A 24544-nucleotide genomic window follows, 5' to 3' on the forward strand; every position below is an offset into this window, starting at 1 on the left:
CCATCCATCCATCTTCTTCCGCTTATCCGGGGTCGGGTCGCGGGGGCAACAGCTTCAGGAGGGACTCCCAGACTTCCCTCTCCCCAGCCACTTCATCCAGCTCATCCCGGGGGATCCCAAGGCGTTCCCAGGCCAGCTGAGAGACATAGTCTCTCCAGCGCGTCCTGGGTCGTCCCTGGGGTCTCCTACCGGTGGGACATGCCCGGAACACCTCCCCAGGGAGGCGTCCAGGAGGCATCCTGATAAGATGCCCGAGCCACCTCATCTGGCTCCTCTCAACGTGGAGGAGTAGCGACTCTACTCCGAGTCTCTCCCGGATGACCGAGCTTCTCACCCTATCTCTAAGGGAGAGCCCGGACATCCTGCGGAGAAAACTCATTTCGGCCGCTTGTATCCGAGATCTCGTTCTTTCGGTCACGACCCATAGCTCGTGACCATAGGTGAGGGTAGGAGCGTAAATCGACCGGTAAATTGAGAGCTTTGCCTTTTGGCTCAGCTCTCTCTTCACCACAACGGACCGGTACAGGGTCCGCATTACTGCCGACGCTGCACCGATCCGCCTGTCGATCTCACGCTCCATCCTCCCCTCACTCGTGAACAAGACTCCAAGATACTTGAACTCCTCCACTTGGGGCAGGATCTCATCCCCGATCCGGAGAGGGCATTCCACCCTTTTCCGATCGAGGACCATGGACTCGGATTTGGAGGTCTTCCTTTTCCCCCATTCAAAATTTTTTGTATTGCACGACTATTCTTATACATTTGAACTGTTATAGTGTTCATTGAACAATCACACATACAAACGCTAAGGAATTACAACATTCTCCTTTCAATTATTTCCTACTTTTCCCTTCCATTCAATGAGTTTTGGCCTTGTCCCAATACTTTTGTCCATTTGCTGTGTGATTGATAGTCTCTTGGATGGACGCTGTGACTGTGATGACCAATGGCAGACACTAGAGGGAAGTGTCGACCTACTTTTCTTAGAAATGAGGGCCTATTGTTGTAGTAGTGGCCTCAATCTACCAGCAAGGGTCGCCCTTCACAAAGTGTGTATTTTCCCTGCATAATTCAAAACTGTTTCAGGTCTCTTACAACGTCTGTGGCACGCTTCTGCTCAAACCAACTCTACGGATGATACGATTGTTTACATATATTAGGAGCAGTACAAAAACAAAGAGATACCAGATAAAGATTTGATGATGAAACACAAAATAAGACTGTAAATTATTCTTTACAGCGGATAAAGAATATATGTCCGTGGGTATTGTCTGCCTACATATGTTGCTACTGTTACAAAATACAAAAAGTTCATTTGTATTGTATTGTATTGATGGATGTTCATTTATATAATTTGCAATCAAAAATTCAAGTCAAGTATTCTACAATATGTCTCCTTTCAGTTCCTACAATTGACAATGTATTTACAGCCGCCCCACCTTGCTTGGGAATCCTCCAGAATGGAGTATCGTGTACCACCAGATGACAGCAGCACAGCCGGTTAACTTCTGCACGTGATCTTCGTCTTGTCAGTTGGGGGGGGGGGGACACAGCGAAAACAGGAATCACTGGAATGGCAAATGGTGCAAGAAAACGTCAAGTACGTGGATTCCTTCGACCTTCTGATATTTTTTAAGGTGAGGCTGAGTACAATAGACCCTTTGTTGGGCTTGGACGTAACCCATTGGCAAGACGCATTCGCCACATTTGTTATTTTTTAGTGTGAGGTCGAGAACATCCAGCTCAATGAGGCCTGGCCACCCCGTGATCGTTCCCATCCAAGAGCCGTGTTGCTTGTGATGGATGCTCTTAACGGACTCCAGCGTGAGATGAAAGGATGTTGATGACAGGAAAGATGGATGTACGAAGAAGTGGGCAAAATGAAAAGTCAAGGTTGGTTGAGTATGTGAGCTCGTCATTTATGTGGGAGGAAACCGCGGCTCTCTTCAGCCACTAATCACAGTGCACAAGCTTCAAATGTAACTCAAGGAAGGCTTTGGTTTCATACCCCAAAATCACATCAATTTAAGTCTTCATGCCACAGAGTAGAGCATTTATAATAATCAAGGGTTCTGTGTGAGAGCTTATCTAAGCAGGGAACAGCTGCCTTGCATGGTTGTTTCTGTTTGCAGACTTGTTTGGATCTGTTGCCGTGGCTACCGTCCATCAGACCGAAGCAACCCAGTCGGCAGCAGGCAAAAAAAAACCAGATACTATGTGGATTGTTAGATGGTTCGATAGATTGATGTTGCAATTAATACGTGCTATGCGTTTGTTTTTCTATTTAATTTCATGTTATGTCTAGACAAACTGTATTTACTTCTTACAATTTTAAATAAATTTTTATTCATCATTTTTTACAATATAAAATAAAAGTTAAAATAAAATTACGCACTAGACAGTTTTAATTGTATCGAACGACAGTAGAATATGTTCAAATGACTAAGATAGTAAAGAATAAAACACGCTCATTATTGTCACACATTGACAAGCCTTTATTAATCAATATGTCCAATGTAAAAATATTGAAATATTGTGGGACAAACCATCACCAATACAACATGGAGTGTGTGTGAGTTTACTTTTTTTTTTTCCAATAAAAACAACTTCAATATTTGTGACTCTCTGTTCCACCGTGTCCAAATCCTGTAAGGAAAAAATAATTATTATTGGAAAAAAAAGAGTGAATTATAGAGTGGTTATATGAACAAAAGTAGAAGATTGAGATTAGACAATTTCATACTAGTTTTGTACCTTGGGGTCCAAAGAGTGCGCTGTAGCACGGCCTGTGGCAGTAGGGCTTGTTATCATGCTGAAACAAAACAGCACATACTCAGATAGACAGCCCCATTAGCATGACATTAGCGGCTAACAATGTTAGCTTTGAATTTCTTTTGACACTTTTGATCGTGTCAGTAACGTACCTCGGCGTGTGATCCCGATGCCAGCGTCTTGCCGCACTTCTCGCACCTGAGACAGGGTCTGTGCCAGTCTTTTCCCAGAGACGTCACCTTCTCCGCTGCACAACACAAGAACGTAAAGGCGGGAAGTTATCCAGTGTTTACTTTGTTTTATGAAAATATGTTAAAGTATCACACAAATAAAACACAACTTGAAAGCAAAGTCACAAAGAACAAACCAAGAGAATTCAGCTTGGATTCTTGATTCAATAACGAGCGGTTGTTAGCAGTAATGCAAGTGGTTAGCAACAGCATCGGCAGTTAGCAATTAAGTTAGCGTTTAGCAACATTCAGTGAAAAGATACTCTAAAAATGTGTTTCTAATGAGTTTTTTTTTTAATGATTAAAAAAATTATAATTCAATACAAATACCAAATAATACAGTAAAAGAATTTAGCACAATAATTAAAGCAGGTCTATACTGTATTACTAAATCCAAAAGCAAATCAGTCCCATGTGTTGGATGGGAAGCTGTTTGGGTGTGGCTCTGGAATTTCATAAAAAAGAAAAAAAGAGAATGTGCACTCAAAGACTCGCTTGTTATGTTGAACAAATGCCATTTTCCGTGTTTTTTGCTCTCTCCCACTGTGTCATGCAAAAATGTGGTGGGAGAGAAAGCACGATAAAAAAAATAATAAAAACGTTTCTTCTGCTTAATTACAAGGGGAGGAGACCTCAAATAACAGTGCACTGACCTGAAACGATTACACTTAACACCCAATAAAACAACGAGAAGACCGTGTTGGCACACACGTGTGGATTAACAGTTACGTAATGCTCCTTTAATGTTTAATGTCACATTGTAACTAAAAGCGTGCACACACACACGCGCACCTACAAAGTCTGTGCATGTGTGTTTTAGCTAACAATAGCATTAGCACTTTGCATTAACATTAGTATTTAATGTCTTTTGGCATTTATGTGACTAATCAGCAACGTTAGCAGTAAGCAATAACCAAACATTGACGATAACGTCAGCACTCTGTCACGTGCTGGTGCCACCTGCGACGGGACCACGCCCCCCTGTCAGTGGGATCACCGTCACCTGCCACGGGTTCATGGCCAGCGCTATATCAGCGCCGCCAGCGCAGACCCGAGTGCCAGTCTGTCCCTTGATGCTGCTTCGCTCATCAATCCCGGAGAGAATTGACTCACTTGACTACTCGAAACCCTCGCAGAATCGTTGTCCTCTCCAGCCCGATCGCCGCTCCAGCGCCAGCTGTTCCCATCATCCCCTTCAAATAAAGTCCGTCGTTACGCACTTGGCTGTACTGTCCGATCCTTAACAGTACAGACTGGCCAACACGATGCAGTCAGCGAACGACGAGACGGCATTGGGCCGACTGGAGCGAGCCGAGACCGCCATCAGCAGCCTGTCCGCCGACATCCGGAACCTGATCGAGGTTGGTCAGCAACAACAGCTGCAGCAGCAGGAGATGGCCCAAGCCCTCCAGAGACTGTCGGTGGCTGCGTCCCCGGCTGTCACGGCACCCCCGCACCGCCCGTCTGCCGAGGCCAGGAGGCTCGTGGACGTCCCGGAGCCCCGCCTCGGCAACATTGAAAAGTTCAACGGCGATCCCAAGCACGTGAGGGCGTTTGTGACCAACTGTCGCATAATGTTCAGCCTCCAGCCCGTCACGTTTGCGTCAGAATCAGCCAAGGTCGGTTTCGTTCTAACCCACCTCACGGGCGAGGCGCGGCTATGGGGTTTGGCAGAGTATGAACGGATGGCCCCGGCATGCGATTCCTTCGACGCCTTCGCAGAGGAATTGCTCTTCCTGTTCGACCTGGGATCCGCCGCCGAAGACGCCGCCGAGGAACTGGCGACGCTGCGTCAGGGTAGCCGATCGGTCGCGGAGTACGCCCTTAAATTCCAGACGTTGGCCGGCAGCAGCGGATGGAACGCGCCAGCGCTCGTCAGCACGTTCCTAAATGGCCTCGCGGATTATATGAAGGACGAACTGGTGTCGTACGATCGCCCGCGAACCCTGAGGGGCGCGATGGACTTGGCGGCCCGAGTAGACCGGCGGATCCGGACGCGGCGGCGCGATCGGGAGAGGAGGTCCCCGCGGAATCCGCGTGGCCACATTCCTCCGTCTGCTGGGGACCCGCCCACCACTCCACCCGCCGAGCCCATGGATCTGGGAGGGGCTCGGGTCTCCTCGGAGGAGCACCGTCGACGCCTCTCGCTGGGCTTGTGTTTTTACTGTGGGGGAGGGGGGCCATCGGGTGGCGGGGTGCCCGCTAAAAGGCCGGAGCTCACGCGGCGTCGGGGGATCCGCGTGAGCTCGACCAGCACCGGCTCTCCCAGTCCCAGCACGCTCACGCTGCAGGCACGTGTCCAGCTTGCGGGGGGCGACCAGAACGTGGCAGCCTTGGTGGATTCCGGCGCGGAGGGGAACATCATGGACATTAGCCTGGCGCGTCGGTGGGGTGTCGGCTTCCTCCCTCTGAGCCCGCCCATTCCCGCGCGTGCCATTGATGGCCGCCTGATTGGCGAGGTGGCGTTCGTGACAGAACCGGTTAAGGTACTGCTCTCCGGCAATCACCACGAGACCATCCAGTTTTTTCTTCTTTCCCTCCCAGGACAGCAGCTCATCCTGGGGCACCCTTGGTTGCGGCAGCACAACCCGGTGCTGGACTGGGAGGTGGGGGTTGTACGGCAGTGGAGCGAACGCTGCCATCGAGTGTGCCTGAAGGCGGCCACCAGCCCACTCGGCAGAGCCCCGCCCAGGTACAGTTCCGACATCTCCAATGTCCCAGCAGTTTATCACGAACTCAAGGAGGTTTTTAGTAAAGCCAGGGCCGCTTCTCTTCCTCCACACCGGTCCTACGATTGCGCCATCGACCTGTTGCCCGGCACCTTCCCTCCCAAGGGGCGCGTCTACTCCCTGTCCGCTCCTGAGCGCCGGGCTATGGAGGAGTACATCCGGGAGTCCCTGGCAGCCGGCATCATACGGCCGTCCTCTTCACCTGCGGGAGCGGGGTTTTTCTTCGTGAAGAAGAAGGAGGGCACGCTCCGTCCGTGTATCGACTACCGGGGAGTAAACGCAATCACCGTAAAGAACCGATACCCTCTGCCTCTTCTTTCTTCCGCCTTTGAGAGCCTTCAGGGTGCCACCATCTTCACCAAGCTGGATCTTCGCAACGCCTACCACCTGATCCGCATCCGGGAGGGAGACGAGTGGAAGACGGCTTTCAACACCCCGAGCGGACACTACGAGTACTTGGTGGTTCCGTTTGGGCTCACCAACGCCCCAGCAGTTTTCCAGTCACTGATAAACGACGTGTTACGAGACATGCTGGACAAATTTGTGTTCGTTTATTTGGACGACATCCTCATCTTCTCCCGCTCGCTTCCTGAACACATCAAGCATGTCCGGGCGGTGCTGCGACGCCTCCTAGAGAATTCGCTCTACGTGAAGGCAGAGAAGTGCGAGTTCCACACCTCCTCTGTCAAATTCCTCGGCTACGTGGTGCGTGAGGGATCCATCGAAATGGACCCTGGGAAGGTGGAGGCGGTCACGTCATGGCCTGTTCCCGAGACACGCAAGCGGCTGCAACAATTCTTAGGTTTCGCGAACTTTTATCGCCGTTTTATCCGTGGGTACAGCACGGCGGCCGCGCCACTCACCGCCCTTACCAGCCCCGCCTCTCCATACAAATGGACAGAACGGGCAGAACAAGCATTTCAGGAGCTTAAGAGGAGGTTCACATCCGCTCCCATCCTCAGAGTTCCCGATCCCGACAGACAGTTCGTGGTCGAAGTGGACGCCTCGAACGTGGGTGTCGGGGCGGTGTTGTCTCAACGCAGCCGCCAAGACGATCGTCTCCATCCGTGCGCCTTCTTTTCTCGCCGTTTGTCAGCCTCAGAACGGAACTATGACATCGGTAATCGGGAGCTCCTCGCCGTCAAGTTGGCTTTGGAGGAGTGGCGACATTGGCTGGAGGGCGCCACCACTCCGTTCATTGTCTGGACCGACCACCGCAACTTGGAGTATCTGAGATCGGCCAAGAGACTGAACGCGAGACAGGCACGGTGGGCTCTGTTCTTTGACCGGTTTGCGTTCTCTCTTTCCTACAGACCGGGTTCCCGTAACGCGAAGGCGGACGCCCTGTCGCGTTTGTTTCCTGGTGGGGAGGAGGGACAGGGTCCGCCTCCCACTATCCTCCCGAGCTCGGTTCGGGTGGCGGCTCTTACATGGGAGATCGAACGCCAAGTGGAAGCCGCATCACGCGATCAACCCGGCCCCAGCAACTGCCCGGAGGGTCGCCTGTTCGTCCCGGAAGGCCTGCGATCGGCCGTGCTGCAATGGCCGCACGACTCACGCCTGGCCTGTCATCCCGGCGCTGCACGCACGAGGTACGTGGTGGCACAGCGTTTCTGGTGGCCCACCTGGCAAGTGGACACCAGCGACTACGTCAGAGCCTGCTCAATCTGTAACCGCTACAAGACGCCTACTCGTCCTCCGGCCGGGCTGCTTCAACCCTTGCCGGTTCCCCAGCGTCCCTGGTCTCACCTGTCGATCGACTTTGTCACGGGCCTCCCCCCCTCAGAGGGAAACACGGTGGTCCTCACGGTGGTAGACCGTTTTAGCAAGATGACGCATTTCATCCCTCTGCCTAGGCTCCCATCTGCAAAGCAGACAGCGTCCATCATGGTGCGGGAGGTGTTTCGTCACCACGGTCTCCCACGAGACATCGTGTCAGACCGAGGACCTCAATTCGCTTCCGCCTTCTGGACGGAGTTCTGCCGACTCCTCGGCGCCACGGCCAGCCTCTCCTCGGGGTTTCACCCTCAGTCCAACGGTCAAGCGGAGCGCCTGAACCAGGAACTGGGCAGGTCTCTCCGATGCATGGCCGCCGGAGACCAGCGCGGGTGGGTACAACAGCTTCCCTGGGTAGAGTACGCTCACAATTCCCTTCCCAGCTCGGCCACGGGACTTTCGCCTTTCCACTGCGTCTTCGGGTACCAGCCACCCTTGTTCGCCCACCAGGAGCGTGGTGCGGCGTGCCCGTCGGCCCAGGCTTGTGTCCGCCGTTGTCATCGTGCCTGGGCGAGGGGCCGGGCCACTCTTCTCCGCTCTGTTTCAGGCTACGCCCGCCAGGCGAACAAGCACCGGACGCCGGCTCCGGAGTACAGAGTGGGGCAGCGTGTGTGGCTCTCGACGCGGGATTTGCCGCTGCGAGCGGGATCCCGCAAACTGGCGCCCCGCTTTGTTGGACCGTTCCCTATCCAGAAGGTGATTGGCCCGGCCGCAGTCCGTCTGCTCCTTCCAGACTCCATGAAGGTTCATCCCACGTTCCACGTGTCCCGTGTGCGGCCCATCCATGAAAGCGCGTTGGCGCCGGCGCCCGTTCCGCCGCCGCCGCCCCAGCTCGTCGATGGGGGCCCGGCTTACGCTGTCCGCTCCCTGCTCCGATCGCGGCGGCGTGGTCGGGGCCTACAATACCTCGTGGACTGGGAGGGTTATGACGACGCGCACCGCTCCTGGATTCCGAGCCGCTGGATACTCGACCGTTCGCTCATCACGGAGTTCCATCGCTGTCATCCGGACCAACCGGGTCCTCGGCGCGGGCGCCCGAGGAGGGACGGGGGGGACCAGGGGTGAGGGTCCAGGGTGGTCTTGCCCACTGGTACCGGGGTCTTCTGCCCCCGCGCCCGTCGATCCTGCGTCTGGCGAGGTGGCGGACGTTTCAGCGGTGTGCTGACCCCTCCACCTGGCCACCCGGGGTAGTGCCTTCCTTTTAGTTGTTTTGTTATTTTCGGTTCCTGGGGACGTCGGGAGCCGTCCCTTGTGGGGGGGGTTCTGTCACGTGCTGGTGCCACCTGCGACGGGACCACGCCCCCCTGTCAGTGGGATCACCGTCACCTGCCACGGGTTCATGGCCAGCGCTATATCAGCGCCGCCAGCGCAGACCCGAGTGCCAGTCTGTCCCTTGATGCTGCTTCGCTCATCAATCCCGGAGAGAATTGACTCACTTGACTACTCGAAACCCTCGCAGAATCGTTGTCCTCTCCAGCCCGATCGCCGCTCCAGCGCCAGCTGTTCCCATCATCCCCTTCAAATAAAGTCCGTCGTTACGCACTTGGCTGTACTGTCCGATCCTTAACACACTCGGCTAATTTTACGCTGGTATGGCAGTAACTAACATTAACAGTTATCTTATTTTGATACCTATGCAACTGTTAATTAACATTTATGGTTGGCAATAATTTTGGCAATTAGTAATACTGTCAGCAGTTGTTGGCTATATATATTTTTTGAATGGAATAAAAACAGGATCATTTGAAGGTTTTCCATCTTGTCCATCTTTCAGAACTGGTGATACGCAACAACGCGGTACTCATGAGACCAAATCCATCAGATTCAATGCGGAATGTTTTGACTTCTCCCTGCTTTGCTCAGTTCATTAGAGCCATTCTATAACATTCTATGATAACATTCCATGAGTCATTTTGATAAAGCGAACCGTGTCCTACTGGCGGCTTCCGCTGCTCATATTCAGTAACCTGAGTTGATTTTCCAATGGCCGTATTGTTTTGACTTTATGTATCAAGTAACCTCATGAGATGATCATCCAATAAGAGCACAAAGAAGTGCTGCATAATTCATGAAAACTTCACAGGTCACACTCAAGCACTTTGATATTATTTTACACTTTACTTTACATACTGTACAACATACATTATTATATATCATTATTATTTTAATTACATTTTGTAATTTGAATAAATAATACAAGTTTGTTTTCCAATCTTGAACACATCAAAAATCGTTTACACACTCTAATTGAGCTGCACACTAAAAAAAAAAAAAAAAAAAAAAATTCATGTCCGCATTTGAACCCACTTCCTCTTCCCTCATGCAACAGCACATTAATTCAGCAAAACCAAAAGAATGCTGCTCTTACCAAAGTAGACCTCCTTGTCGCACTTAGGACACTTAGGCATGTTTGAACCCTTTAATGAAGATGATTAATTGATGTGTGCTCCACCAGCGCAAAGAACGACCGTGTGTGTGTGCCAACCCGCCCCGCTGCCTTTATAACTCTCAACTTGCTTCTCTTTTTTTTCTGTATGTGTGCGTGTGTGTGTGTGCGTGAGTGTGTATGTAGAAGGGGAGAGGCTTTTGGTCATCCCGTTAAAGAGATAGACTACTCAAAACAGCACTTCTTTGATTTATGACTTTAACTCCTTCTGTCAACACAAAACACTCACATCTTAAAACATCTTTTCATATTGAAATGAATGTAAATGCTATTGATCCGTTCCAGGCCCCCAAATCAAGAACAAAAACTTTTGTAATCTGTTTGTGAATCAAGAAAAATAGCACGCTACAGTACTGCATTGTATCAAAATAGAAATATTAAACAGTTTGAGCATCATTATTTCATGCTCATTGGCCTTTTTATATCCTTTCTAAGAATGACCTTATATTATATTCTATAACTTAAATATAGTGATTTTTTGTAAGCGTCTCAGTTAAATCAATTTTTATTTTTCTCCATCAGTAAGAAAAGAAATCATCATGTAACATTTAACAGTTGCAGGGGTAGTAGGTGTACCTAATAAATTGCACTACAAGCAATATGGTTTCCGTGGCAACACTGGTTGCATTATCATGAAAGAGCAAAGTCTGTGTGCTGATATGGAATGATCTACTATCTAGGTGATAGTGCTTGACCTGACTGGGAGAACTTCTCAGACCAACTGTGACATCATCATCATCGACAGCAACAGCAGCAGCATTAGTCTGCCCGGCAACAGGTTCAACCTGTCACAAAAAAAATTAAAAAAGACATTAATAGAGTGGGTAATGGCAAGTGCAAATATTTGAGATAAACGGTGAACAATGTGAGTTTGTGTGCCTATGCCTTTTGGTGGCAAATGATGTTACCGTGGCAACCAAACAAAAGCCACAAGGACTCAGCTTTGGTCAATTTTGCGGTGCTGTAGACCGGCAGTCGACCGGCAAACATTACACAAATGGAAACACGAGACAGAAAAGCTCATTCGAGGATTTTGGCAAAGGGGTTATTACGACCTGGGATTTCGGATTCTGGTTCAGGTGTACGGGTTTGGTAATGCTTGTAGTAAGGTTAGGCACGCTCATAATGAGACTGGGTTGGGTTTAGGGTTTGATGTCAAGGTGTGGTTTGGATGTTAGGGTCAAAGGTCAAAGTTTGTGTCGGCTTGGGTGAAAGGGTAAGGTAAAGGTTTGCGTTGGGGTTTGGGTTAAAGGTCAAGGTTTGGTAGGGGTAGGCGGTTTCAGGGTCCTAATACTCCCTAAATCGTCAGACATGGTGGTGGGCTCTTCATGCTGCACTGCCCTGGCACAAACTCTGCTCTAGTCAGTCCAAAACAACAAATAAACAAAGATAGGTTGCCTATAGCAACCACTGCCTGTTTGCTAAGATGGTTGCCAATGGCAACAGGGAGTTTCTCATCAACAGGAAATGAAGGAGGAGAGCATAGATCACTTCCCATGATATGATGTCACCAGGGATCACATTGTTAACAATTATCAAACCGATGAGAGCAAAACTTAACCACTGTGAAAAAAAATCTGACTGCTAGCATGTTAGCTTCCACGCCATCCATCCACCAATGTCTCCAACGCAACCTGACTGGATTTTATTTTACAAGACCTTTTCCTGGAAGTCATTATTATTATAAAGTCTAGCTTACCCAAAAAAAACCCAAAAAAACTCTGGATCCAATTACAAGTACTTTTCTTCTGATTTTTTTTCTTTTTGTTGTTGTACAGTAGAGAGAAGGACTTTTAACTTGCACATTAACACACTGATGTTGTAAAAAAGAGCTGTGGGCAAGCAGGAAGGAACTTATTTGAATTGTTTATTGTTTTTCTATGAACACACCAAGCAGATGGCAACTTTACACAAGAGCATGCTTGTTTCCAGTCATTAAGAGCACATTTCACCCTAAAATTGAATTTTTACTGGCATCTTAAATACTGCTAAGAAATCTGACTAACGCGATAGAGGAAAAATATAAACAATATGTTCGTATATCAGATTTAGAAAGGACAAAGAAATAAGACAAGGTGGAAAAAGGGCTTGGAAAAAAAACATTTTATATCAGGGGTGTCAAACTCATTTTTTTCGCAGGCCGCATTGTAGTCATAGCTTCTTTCGGAGGACCATTATGACTGTCAACCCAAATAAATGTATGAGCACCTCATATTATACACAGTAAAAGCTACAAAACAAACTGACAAATAACTCGTTTTCAAATCAGATGAGTAAAAACTGGTCAAATATTAAAACTACCTTCCTCGCTCAAATGCTTCAAGACAATGACATTAAATAGTGAAATTTAAAATACTGTCCTTAAAAAAAGTAACTGCTTCTCTTTGTCCAAAAGAAAAAAATAACCAAGCACACTTTTGCTCATGGAGCTAAACCCACCAACCATGTCGTAGCTTATGTAGATGCAACAACTAACGTGGGTGTGTGTAATTTTTGTTTTTTTGTTAAACTACAGCCTACATTCGCTTACGTCCCTGAATGTTGTGGCTGCATTTCATTTCCGGACCAAATGATGGGACAATTTGCAATTCTAGAAATGACACACGAATATGATGAACAATTTGTCTTCCCGGGCCACATAAAATGATGCGGCGGGCCGTATCTGGCCCCCGGGCCTTGAGTTTCACACCTGTGTTTTACATTATTACATGGGGACAAATGACCAAATCTCATAGAACAAAAGGGATTCTTTTAGGCGGAATATGTGACAAGGGCCTCTTAACAGTAATCCGGTGGGATTCGGGGACATGGAAGGCTGACCTCAAAGTGTGAGGATCTGTACTGGATCCCTCCTTGTTTCAAAGTGCCAAAATCAGCACAGATGAGCTCATCTGACCAGAAACCGCAAACACAATTTCATTGGCCTGGCCTGGGTGGTGACCTTCCTTCCTTCCTTCCCGTGTGTGTTGCAAAGCAAGTGTGCCAACACGTGGGTGTTGTCAAATGCCTTCCAGAGCAACACACGGCGGGAAGCAGCTGCTAGACAAATCTACAGCACCCTTTTTCTATTCTTCTGTCACTGTTTTTCACTTTTTCTTTTTTTACCGTGACAAAGTATGGGAGTATGAAGGCAAGAGACACTTAATTAGGTACACTTGCACAAGTTTATGGATTAGATGTGACTATGGAGTGCGAACAACAGTGGCAGTGTAAAACCGAGACGAGGTGTTGAGTTGGAGGACGACGAGCCACAAAATGGAATGCGATGACGCAAACAGACAACAATAGCATTTTTTTGTCCCATAGTGACGAAATGCAGCAGAAATAATGTGAGTATCAGCGACGTGAGTGTTCAGCTGCTCCTGTGATGTCACTACATTGCTCCCACCGTTCCCACGATACAGTGGGCTCCCCCGGGAACCCTCGTTTGGGAGCATATCACTTAGGAAAACATGGGTACCGTGATTGTGTTATTGCTACAGGAGGCGGTTGCCGTGGAAACATCACTGTTCTCAGACACGCGGCATTCCAACCGATCATCAAGGCTTTTTTTTTCCACCTCTCATTTTTGGAGGTCTTCAAGTTCAAACAAAGCATTCGTAAAGCTTCACTTCAAAGATCAGAATGAAAAGTAGGATGAAGTTCTGCATCGTAGAAGTAGCAAGCCTACTACTGTTGTAGTCGGTGGAGTTGACATAAAAAAAGTAGGAAAGTTCTGTATAGTAGCAGAAGTAGTGGGAGTAGATAATATTTAAAAAAATATTATATACTAAATATTATAATAGTATTAAGCCTGCATAGTAAAGTATCAGTAGCACATGAAGTTCAGTACAGTACAAAAAGCAACATGAAAAGTAATATGAATTGAAGTTCTGCATCGTAAACAACATAAATAGTAGTATGAAGTTCCGCTAAAATTAGTAGTAGACAAAAAAGTAATCTGATTTATTTTATGGCATTAGTAGTTGTGGACAGCATGTTTGTGTCGTACTAGAAGTGGTGCGACTGGTGACACAACACTCCACATACTGTTCATAGCTGCTCGTGCTTTTCTCTCGGGAAGAATGCGAACGAGGACAAGGGACTTTACTTCTGCTTGTCAACATTGACAAGCAGCAATTAGGCGCAGAAAGTGGGTCCTTGTTTACATTCTACGTGTGTAACCAAATATGTCGCCAAGACGCTTCCTAGTTTCCAACTTCACAAACACATGAACACGTGAAACGTGTGAAACTTTCAGCCACTCCCTTGCACAAATGACGAGAGTAGAGTTTCTTGCACTTTGGCATCAAAAACTCAAGTCTCACCCGACACCGGACATCCTCCATGGTGATAAGCAGAAAGACGCCACATACCGGAAGTGATGTCATAGACAGCAAGCGGCATCAAATCATTCGGATTTTCTTCTCTTCGGACACTTCATTAGGGACAACTGGCTAATCTATAACGGGATGCAAAATTCAGTAGTGGCTAAAAGAAACATCAAGAGGACCATCTGACCTTATTTAACGACCGCACAATAGCAGAGCAGTGCAATTTCTCCACCTTAAGGCGACGTTGGTAAATTACACATCTACTCTAACATTAAGTTTAATTCTGCATGCACGGAATTAAGAATAAAAGAACTATGTATATTTTTCATCAGGTGCATTACATTTTGTAAAATAGAAATTTCTATATATAATGCGAATTCCTATTAATTTTGAAGTACATACCAATTATACATATACACACATTACATTGTAAACATATGTATGTATGAAACGTTAAATGTTGAAGCAAAAACGCAGACGCCAGACTGCATGTAGTGTGGCTTTATTGCATCTTGGAAACAACAGACACCACAATCTGTTAACAACAGAAACAGGTGGAGACGACCACGAATATTAATAATAAAACATGTGTCTGCCATACATTGAGTGCAAAGCTAAACTAACAAGAGCAACACAAGGCAGTGTCTACACTAAGGAAACACTTTGTCATTGAACAGCTTGACCTCTTCTGAATGTGTTGAAATGACAGGAATACTTTTTTGGTCCCCAATGGGGGTGATTCATGGCCTCGCCTGGCTGACCTTGCAATGGTTGCCGCCCAATGGCAGGGCGCAAACAGGCAAACAGGCCGACAAGCGCTCACACTCACATTCACACTTCAGGACATTTTCAAATGTCCAAACAAAGTTAATATAAGAAGATAATAACGGTGCTGTAACAGTCAACTTTAGCATGTCGTCAGGCTGTCAGAACTATTAAATATGGCATTGAGAAAAATTACACGAGTTCCATTGGCAACACAACAATCTCCTGCTTTTTCTGTCCTCGACATCACTGAAATTTTCTGTGGTCAAAAACGCATTTTTTTCTTGAAAGGAAAGACCATGCAAAACTTGGTCGTGAGGAACATAACTCATGTGTGCAGGATTTTTTTCAAAAACAGTTGCTCGGAACAGTTGGGAAAAAGGAGAAGATGTGGAACAAGTTGTCAGGAGAAGGTGGCGATTGAGGGAGGGGAGGGTAGCGGAGTCACTGCTGGGCGGGCTCATAGATGTAGCTGCCCACGCCGCCCGTGTTGACGCCTGGAAAGGGAAGAAGCACAAAGGGCCACGAGTCGGGCAAGGCTCATTTGCATAATGGGAGCTGGAGTACACGGGTGGGCAAAGTCAGGTACAAGAGTGGTCAGGTACAAATGGTGGTCATGCTTCGACATCAGTTTGACTTTATATTCATTCTATGAATTGATTTTTAATTCATTTAACTTACTTTAATATATTTAATTTTAAAAGTTGTTCACCACATCTACAAACGAGTTGGCCCTTGAGTACAAAACTTTGCCCACCCCTCCCTCGTGGAGTCTGCGTGTGTGTACACATTCAGGTTATGGTGGAGCTGATGATATTCAACGGGTCAACAGCGCCTCCTAGCGGTTACCTTTGGGCCCAAAGAGAACAGCGTAGCATGGCTTGTGGCAGTAAGGCTGGCCGTCGTGCTGGAAAAATTATTTAAAAAAAAAAAATAAATGTAGTGATGACAAAGTGATGACGAAAAAGTGATGACTGCATAAGTTTTAGCAGCTTAGTATCAAAAAAGTGGCTAAATTGTAGTGTCATGTTGCCGGCGGTTACCTCGGCGTGGCCACCGGCAGACAAAGTCTTGCTGCATCTCTCGCAGCGCAGGCAGGGGCGATGCCAGTCTTTGCCCAGCGACGTCACCTTCTCGGCTGCATCACACAACACACACAAGGATCAAAGTTGCTTCAAGTCGCCTCATCTTGTCGTCTCATTTAAATGCAGTCTTACTCACCGAAATACACCTTCTTGTTACATCTGGGGCACATGTTAGCCTCACCGGAAAAAGTGGTGATGCCTCCAGCTGTGCGCGCACACACACACAAAATTGTTTACAAAAGAAAACCTTAGCACAAAGATAACATTGGCTCGAGAGTATTTTTGAGTCACTGAGGCGGGTGATCTAAGGTTGCCAACCAAAAGCAGAACTATACTTTTACATGTACAAGCTAGACAAACAGAGAAAGTCTACGCATAATGTAATATCTGAATCACCTTTGGACGGCGGCTTGGCGGCAAACGTCTTCTTTTCCTCGGCCTGCCCAAGGGCATCGTCCCCGCCGGTCAACGAAGCGCTGCTGGCCGGTGCGTCGTACACGTAGGAACCGGCGCCGCCGATGTTCACGCCTGCAAACATTCAAAGTGATGCTGAAATGCATACCTTTATTTAGGATTAATACATCTTTTTTTTAAAAACTCATGTAATGCACCTTTGGGTCCAAAGAGGGCAGCATAGCACGGCTTGTGGCAGTAGGGCCTTCCGTCATGCTGAGAAGAGAATAGGATGCATGTGATGCTTGAGAATGAACTCCCATTATTGTGTGTGTGTGTGTGTGTGTGTGTGTGTGTGTGTGTGTGTGTGTGTGTGTGTGTGTGAGGGGGGGGGGGGTTAAGATCTGTCACAGCAAAAACAATATTTCAAAAGGCAGACTGCATGCTTCATAGGACTGCACCCAAAAAAAAAAAAACACTAAATGTGACTCTTTCCAAAAAGGGACACTCTTTTCCACCTGACTGATGATGTCATCGCCACCGGACCGCTCCACCCAACACAAAACACGTCAAGTTTCCACTTGAACCCTTGCTGGCCCGTTGCATGCTGGGAATGCGGTGGGGAGTGTGACCGAGGCACCCGGGGAGGGAAGGGAGGGTGACCAGCAGTCCAGCGCTTAATGACTACAGATGAGGAGAAAGTGGCAGCTCTCATTCTGACAAAACACTTTTTGTGTAATTGTCATAAAAAGCGAAAGTAGCTGGAAAATATTTCAATGTCAGTGTGGGAAGCCGACTGCTGGGAAGCGAGTGGGCTGCACTGCTGATGGATGGAGCGAGCGCACAAAAAAAAGCTCTGTGTGTGTGTGTGCGTGTGCACGTGATGTTCTGAGAAAGCCATCAGCCGGGTAGTAAAAATCCAGAGCTTCACTTATCAAATCAAAGCGAAGGACACAGCAGTCCAGTGCACACACACGCGCACGCACGCGCGAGTGACACATTCTGAAGAGGTTGAAAGCAGGAAACTGTGACAACTACGCAGCATTGAACGCAACAAGTCTTGTTAACAAACAACAATGGAGGAGGAAGGAGGGAGAAAATAAAAAACAGGTCAGAGGTGGGACTGACTGACCTGTGCTTGAACTAAAAACAAAAAAAAGTTGAAAATGTGACCGTCTTTTTTTTTTTTTTTTTTTTACCTGTACAAAAATTACATCTAATAAAGAAAGATCTAATGATGATCTAAGAATAAAAACAGACAAGAGGGCTCTCGCTTCAGTTGTGGCCAAAATGTGGTCATACTGACCTCAGCGTGGCCGCCGGCGTTGAGGAGCTTGTTGCAGCGGTCGCACTTCAGGCACAACTTGTGCCAGTCCTTGCCCAGCGACGAAACCTTCTCGGCTGCATGGGGGGAGAGGACACACAAACAAAGACACGCAAACGTGAGTGCGACACACACAACAACAAGGCTCTGTCTTTGTTCTTTGTCTGAAGAACGATGAACTTGTTTTGCAATGGTGTCATCGGGCCAAGCCAGAGATGACTGGGGATGCCTGTGAACCAGACAGGATGCTACGATGATGTCATCAAGGGACAGACACGCAGCTATGCGGTCCAGGTCCAGCTGGAGCGGGACCCCCTCCTTCCCAAGTCCTTTGTGTATCCCCTCTCCCCTTCCCTTCAGTTTACAGTTCACCCATCCTGGCTCAGATGACCTCGCCCACACGGTCAAAACTGAAAGATAATTTCAATTTTGGAGGTTTTATTTGCGGTTAAGCGTACCTCAACATTAGAATAGCGGTACTAGCAAAATCTCAATTTACGCACGTTCCAATCGTTGAATTGAAAAACGGCATTAATTCTTCCCAACGCATTTTTTGCTCAGCATTTTCAATTTTTAAAAAATGGCACAAAAATATGAAACAGTTCCTTGCAAGTGTTTTAATTTTGTACCCTTTTTTTTTTTTTTGGGTAGTTCCAGACTGACCTAATAATACTCACTCCAACAATAAGTCTGTTCGCACACAACGGTGCCCCAAGGAACCGTGCGGGGGCTGCAGAGGAAAGGCCTTCTCTTATCACGGTGGGACACAAATAACCGGATACCCAAATGGGCTTCTGACCAAAGACCCCCCACAACAAATATCCCGTCAAATTCCTGCGATGAAACTGTTTCCGTGCAAGTAACCAAAGCAAACATGGGGAAGTCAAACATTGAAGTCCAGGCAGTGCAATGCAGATGGAGCGCTAATGTTAGCTGCTAGCGTTAGCTGTTGACTGGCTCGCCCAACGTTGGAAAAAAACTAGATTTACAAAGTATAATTTAGACAATGGTCAGATAAATTCCACACTAATTTATTGTTATCATCGAGTGCCTCGTAGTTCGAAGGTGCGCGGGTTCGAATCTTTGGTTGAAGTTTGGCGGCTTACAATCGCCACCTTTGTGCGACTTTCACCGTTTGTGTGTCACGACGTAACGCGGAGGTGTCAAGCAACAGTCCCAGCCGCTTTTTGATTAATCCCCTTGAAAATCCGAGGACGCCCATCAACATCCTGACACCTCTCTATCTCGGTTCTAAAAATAGACCTGCCCGCCACTGGGCCTGTACTCGAGTGCACATCAGAGAATGAAAAGTGTATTGTTCAAAAAAAAAAGTGTTGTGATTGTGAGTGTGGTGAGTGGGGGAGGTGGCTCAGCGTGTGTGGCCTAGATGATGCTTCCAACCTCCCCACCCCCAGTGAAGCCGGATCAAAATCCTCATTATCTGCGGGAATGACATGTCAAGGATTCAGCTGGACGGTTACCCTAACAACACATCAACTGGATGTGGCGGATCCCACCGACGACTTAATCGCGCTCGATTTGTTCGGACCAAACCAAGACCAGACAGACTAAAGGGCTCGTCCTTCCTCTCAAAAGTGACGACACCCCAGGGTAGCGATTGTTTTTTCATTACGCAGCGGATATCCCAGAATGCAGCATGGCGGGAATGTCCCGACAATCTATAAATCGAGCGTGGCGTTTTCAAGCGCGGGGGTTGGATGGTAATGGCTTTGACAGACGCAGGAAGGCCATGCCGAGCTTCAGCGGGAATTTGGATGCCCTTTATGATTGGTCCCGTCGACTGGTCGCAGTTCAGCCTGTGGTACCGCTGCAGCTCTCTCTTTCTGTGGCTCGGCCCGCGGCTGATGCAACTTTGTGACAAAATTCAGCTCTGGAGGTCGTTGGTCGCCTCAGCCAAGTCGAGGTTCCCCGGGCAGGCTTAGAGCCCCTCCCTCGGCGGATAAAAAGAGGCCGACCTTGTGAATTCTTCCGTCTGACGTAAATGGGCTGCAGTTAACTCGCATCCTGTCTGGGTTGGTCACAGAAAGCCGGCGGGCAAAACGCCAGCCCTGCCTCGGTGATGAGTTTCTCGCTTTAGCTTTGAGAGAATTGTCACAAAAAGTCACAAGAGAGCTTCCTCAGCTGGCAAAGTGATACTGGATACTGGACCGATTTAATGAGTCAACATCCTCAGCAAAGTAGTTTGGCCGCTCTCAGGTGAAACGTGACGCGCGGTACTTTCAGTGCTTTCACCTGCGTCTCCATGAGGGGATCGTGTTTGCGCCTCCAAAAAGGCAGAGGCAGCCCGGCATTGAGCGGCGGTTACGCAACGGCAGAGCGCGGGAAGCGGCGACTCAAGAAAATGGACGTTACGTAAGCAACGAGGAGCATTCATGCGGTCGGGCGGAAAAGCGGCCACTCTGCTGACGGCAGGATAAAAAAGGATATTGTGTGGTCAAAGTGGCATTTAGGTGTGGGAAAAAAAAGAAGGAAGGGGGGAAAAAAAGTGCGGATGATGGAGGGGACGCCAGGGGGAAAAAAAAGCCTTGTGTGAATGGAGACGTCGCCTCTAATTAGAATGCATGAAGCACTTTTGGGACACTCGTGTTTGGCTGCCTTGTGACATGGAGCGCGGTTCCCCAAATTGGAAATTTGAGAAATTGATGCATCAAGCAAGACCTCAACAAAACTTGAACTTTTCGCCATGAGTTCCTCGTTTTTGTGTTGTTTGGCAGCTTTTAACGTCAGCCAACAGACGAGCAGAGGCGCGACATCATAACAACACCGTCTTAATGCAAGCAGATCATCTGCGTTTATTTGACCATCAATCTCAAAGTAACCAATGGAAAGTTCCACTAACATTTCCACCCCAGACTGTGGGATTTTTTTTTTTTTTTTTTTTTAAAGAGGGGAGTCAAGTGTTTTGACTTGTCGCCTGCTACAATTCGATAAATGACGACAACAGCTGGAAGTCGCCAAGAGTAGCTTACTACCATCGACCGCCAAAGGAATTACAATCAGTCAAACAGGGCAGGAAATGGCTTTTTCCGCCCGGCCGTTTGGAATCCACCCTGCCACCGAGTTCGGTGCGGCGGCCTCTTTGGAACTCGCTAAATCTGGAATTGAACCGCAGCATGTGTAGGCTGAACGCGGCGAGCTGCATCAGCAACATGAACAGGAACTTGTAAACCTGCGACAGAACCGACAGACCCAATGTGTCGCGAATTACATATTATTCCCGCGCCATTCCGGGACGAGGAGGAGTGCTGATTCCACAGAATCTTAAATCATCTGAAAACCTCAAAGAGTTGCCACGTTAACGGTCTTCTTCCATGTCCCTTGTCATGTGGGTTTTCTTTTTTTTCCCCGAGAGATGACTGGAACTTAAATACCGTAGCAAATGCCTCCTCGTGACGCTAAGCTAGGCGTGAGCGCTTGTCTCCCCCATCATCTTTACGTCAACACCGCACAGGAGGCGACACACCCTGAGCAGAAATAACTCTGCTGTTACATAAAATGACCGCTCACTTCAAGCGTCTTGCGTATGCTTCCCTGGGCCCGTGTTTTGGTTTTTTTTCATTTTCTTTTTTGGCGGGATGAGCAGCAGCTGTGTCACGCTACTTATGTAATTGATTTAGAGGCCAGAAATTAAAAGCCTGGTTGAGTTGGCTTAATCTGCATGATTGAATCAACACAGTAAATCCATCATATACCATATATGCATTTAAATATATTTTTTTAATTACAAGATCCAGATCCTTGTTGACATGTAAGCCTGATGTGGGCATATGGTGTTTTTGCACACTTGGCAAGAGTGTCGCCCTCATTCGCTGCCAAGCTGCCGTGTGGGCCACAACAACAAATTAAAATGGCGGTCATCTATGAGTCATCAAATGATAACTGAGATGGTGATTATGTAGTTTTAATCATGTGTGATTACACTGCTTTTACTTTCTGAATGAAAGTCAGAATTTCTGTACTGTGACATCACTAACTGAACAATGCAGACAAGTGGGACAACTTGAAAAGCAACATACATGATGCTAACTATTTTTTTCGCTATGGAAAATCATGTGGTTTGTCTTCTTTTTGGAAAATGAACGATACAGACAAATGTAACATTTTTATCAGTAATTCTTTTCAAGTGCTACGTTAATAGTTGATCTATTTGGGAAGTGAATGACGGAGACAAGTGCACCACTGACTGTATGTACAGTTACAAAAGTACAGCATAGTCTACTAAATGTGAATGTTAAAACGACCATTTGTGACGATATTTGCTTTTTCCCTCCTCCTGAAGTTGGCCTCTGATAATCATTGACAATTTCCAAGTGACTCTCTTATTATACTTAAAGGTATGCAAAACGTAAAAATTTAATTTGGTAGCAGTGTGGAGGTATGCCTAACTCACTATTTTTAAGTCAAAATTCAGGATATATTGCTGTTATATTAAGATGAGCTAACGTGGTTAAGGGGGAAAAAAATCGATATTTTGGCTAGTCCGACTACAATTGGGTCAATTTACAGCGAAAGCAGAAAAAACGGGTGAAAGTACTCACCGAAGTAGACCGTCTTGTCACACTTGGGGCATTTTGAAGCCATGTCTGGAGAGAAAGGTGATGTTTTGAGGTTGAATGGGAGCAACGTGCGTCCTGTTGTCGGCCCACAACGAGTGTCGTCGTGACGTCCACACGAGCGCCAGAGTCTAGTCAAGCAGGCTGCCGTTGCTCATTTGCATAGCCGCGCCTTCGGTGCGTTCACGTTCATCGGGAAAAGAAATACTCGATTTACAAAGAAGGATAAGCGATACGAAAAAAAATACAAAAATTTAAATAAATACTGCATTCTACAAATAATATACAAGATGAAATAATAATGAATGAATAAAATATACATGACAGATCGGCATACTTGAAGTCACTACTGGAAAATTTAATTTTGATTCATTTTATTTTGTATTCGCTTTTGATTCAAACCTATTTAAATTACATTTGTACGAATGAATATGAATATATTATCACTGCATGATTGATGAAAATGATTAATAAAAGAAAAACTCAATGCTAATAAAACTCCATCCATTCATCCATTAATAAAGGGGAAAGTGACTGAACCACCCACAAACGTCTTGGAGTGTATCAAACTCAAGGCCCCAGTGACGTGCGGTGAGGTTCATGACTGGAAAGGCACTGACGTCACTACCCCCCCCCCCCTCCTTTCCCGGTAAAATTTGTCCGACACCTAACCATGTCACAAAAAAGGCTGGGGAACGCTGCTCTAGAGGGGCTTAATCATTTTTTAATTTGAACTATTTGATTTAAAATCCCATATCAGCAGTCTTCACGCATAAAAACGCTCAATAAAGCACCCAAAAACTTTTTTTCGATTGTGCGTACCACTCCGTTTGAAAAGACATGCTCCGAAGTCCGAATCAAACCTTTTAACTCCGGAGTTTGTCTTCCTTTACTGATGACCTCCTGCTTCGACCGAAAATCCATAGTTGAAAATCGTTTGAGTTTGCATATGTAATCCTCCATTGTAAAATGAAATGTAAAACCAAAACCAAAAACGAATGTAAAACGAAATAAATGGACGACTGCTCCTAGGTTGTTCACTGCAAATTTGAACTGGAAATCACTTGTTCTACAGGTGGGCGCATGAATCATACCGGGATCACTAGCGCTCCCTGCCGTAAGGCTGGAGAACTTTCTTTCATTGCCTCCGTTGGGTCTCTTTTCAAAGCCGTTTTGTTCATCTATAGAAACACGACGTTACAGACAGATGACAAAAAACACTAGATATTATATACATCAGCTTAACTACGGAAATTAGTTGATATAGCCACAGTGTTTGAACACTTAAACAGCGACATAGAGACAGACAGCAGTTCAGTCTAACCGCATAGCCTGTCAGCATAGGCAGCCGTGTGATTACGCAATCCTCAGAGGAGGCAAGGCGGGAAGTTGCCTCCTTCGAGCGACTCGTCTTCGGTTTTAACATAACTAAAAATTCAGCGATTTTGGTTCAAAATGATACAAAACTACTGAGATTAAAAAGAAAATAATAAAATTATAATAAAAACAATTGAATTTGTTTTTTTTTCCCTTTTCATGATGGCAGGGGAGACATGGCCTCCCTTGCCTCCTCTGACCACACGTCTCTGCAAGGCCCAGGGGCCGGATCTGACCCAAAACATAATTTATAGGAGGCCTTTGAAAACACATTATGTGCATTCACGGCACACCGAAGGAAACTTCAACGTGGCCCGCAACATTGTCAGAGTTTGATACCCGCGCAGTCTGCAAGCTTGACTGCTTTTAAGCTTTGCCATTTCGTGTAGCTGTGGGCCCGGCTTCACAGAATCACAATGCTCCCTTTGAGAGCCACTGACTCGTAGGAATGCATTGAGGCAATGGAAGAGCGCCTTGGGTGGATCCCGTGCCTCCTCCGCTTCTAATAAAAACGTCAAGTGTTGTACGTGGAGAATGACTGAGTCAAACGTTTCATTATCACGTTCTCAGGCGGAGCGACTGAGGTCATACACTTTCACACGTACTGTAGGTGTCGTCTGTCTGGCTGACGAAAAACAGACGCCGGTGGCGGAAGAGCAGATTTCAGTACAGTAAGATTTGTTTCCACCGATCAGCATAATCCCAATCATTTTTGTAGTAGTTCAACACACGAGATTATACTAATTTCTGGCACCCTTTT

At 47.0% G+C, this 24544-nt stretch overlaps 2 protein-coding genes and 1 long non-coding RNA gene across 3 annotated transcripts; 1 reads left to right on the forward strand and 2 right to left on the reverse strand.

Annotated features, from left to right (window-relative positions):
* Nucleotides 1-1411: 1411 nt before the first annotated feature.
* Nucleotides 1412-2622, forward strand: LOC125981223 (uncharacterized). Its single transcript, XR_007485858.2, has 3 exons — nt 1412-1637; nt 1722-1893; nt 2133-2622. It is a non-coding gene; the product is annotated as an uncharacterized lncRNA (long non-coding RNA).
* On the reverse strand, nt 2472-10051 carry crip1 (cysteine-rich protein 1). Its single transcript, XM_049741135.2, has 4 exons — nt 9876-10051; nt 2925-3019; nt 2755-2812; nt 2472-2646 (listed from the first exon to the last, which is right to left on the reverse strand). Exons 1-4 carry the CDS (start codon nt 9913-9915, stop codon nt 2609-2611), a joined length of 231 nt encoding a protein of 76 aa, XP_049597092.1. The 5' UTR covers nt 9916-10051; the 3' UTR covers nt 2472-2608.
* Nucleotides 10052-14752: 4701 nt separating this feature from the next.
* On the reverse strand, nt 14753-22563 carry crip2 (cysteine-rich protein 2). The gene is made up of 8 exons (XM_049741132.2): nt 22393-22563; nt 17816-17910; nt 16728-16785; nt 16513-16644; nt 16253-16321; nt 16075-16169; nt 15881-15938; nt 14753-15528 (listed from the first exon to the last, which is right to left on the reverse strand). The coding sequence occupies exons 1-8, from the start codon at nt 22433-22435 to the stop codon at nt 15476-15478; spliced, it is 603 nt and encodes a 200-aa protein (XP_049597089.1). The 5' UTR covers nt 22436-22563; the 3' UTR covers nt 14753-15475.
* Nucleotides 22564-24544: the final 1981 nt, after the last annotated feature.

Source organism: Syngnathus scovelli, chromosome 14 (genome assembly GCF_024217435.2).
Source record: "Syngnathus scovelli strain Florida chromosome 14, RoL_Ssco_1.2, whole genome shotgun sequence".
NCBI lineage: Eukaryota > Metazoa > Chordata > Actinopteri > Syngnathiformes > Syngnathidae > Syngnathus > Syngnathus scovelli.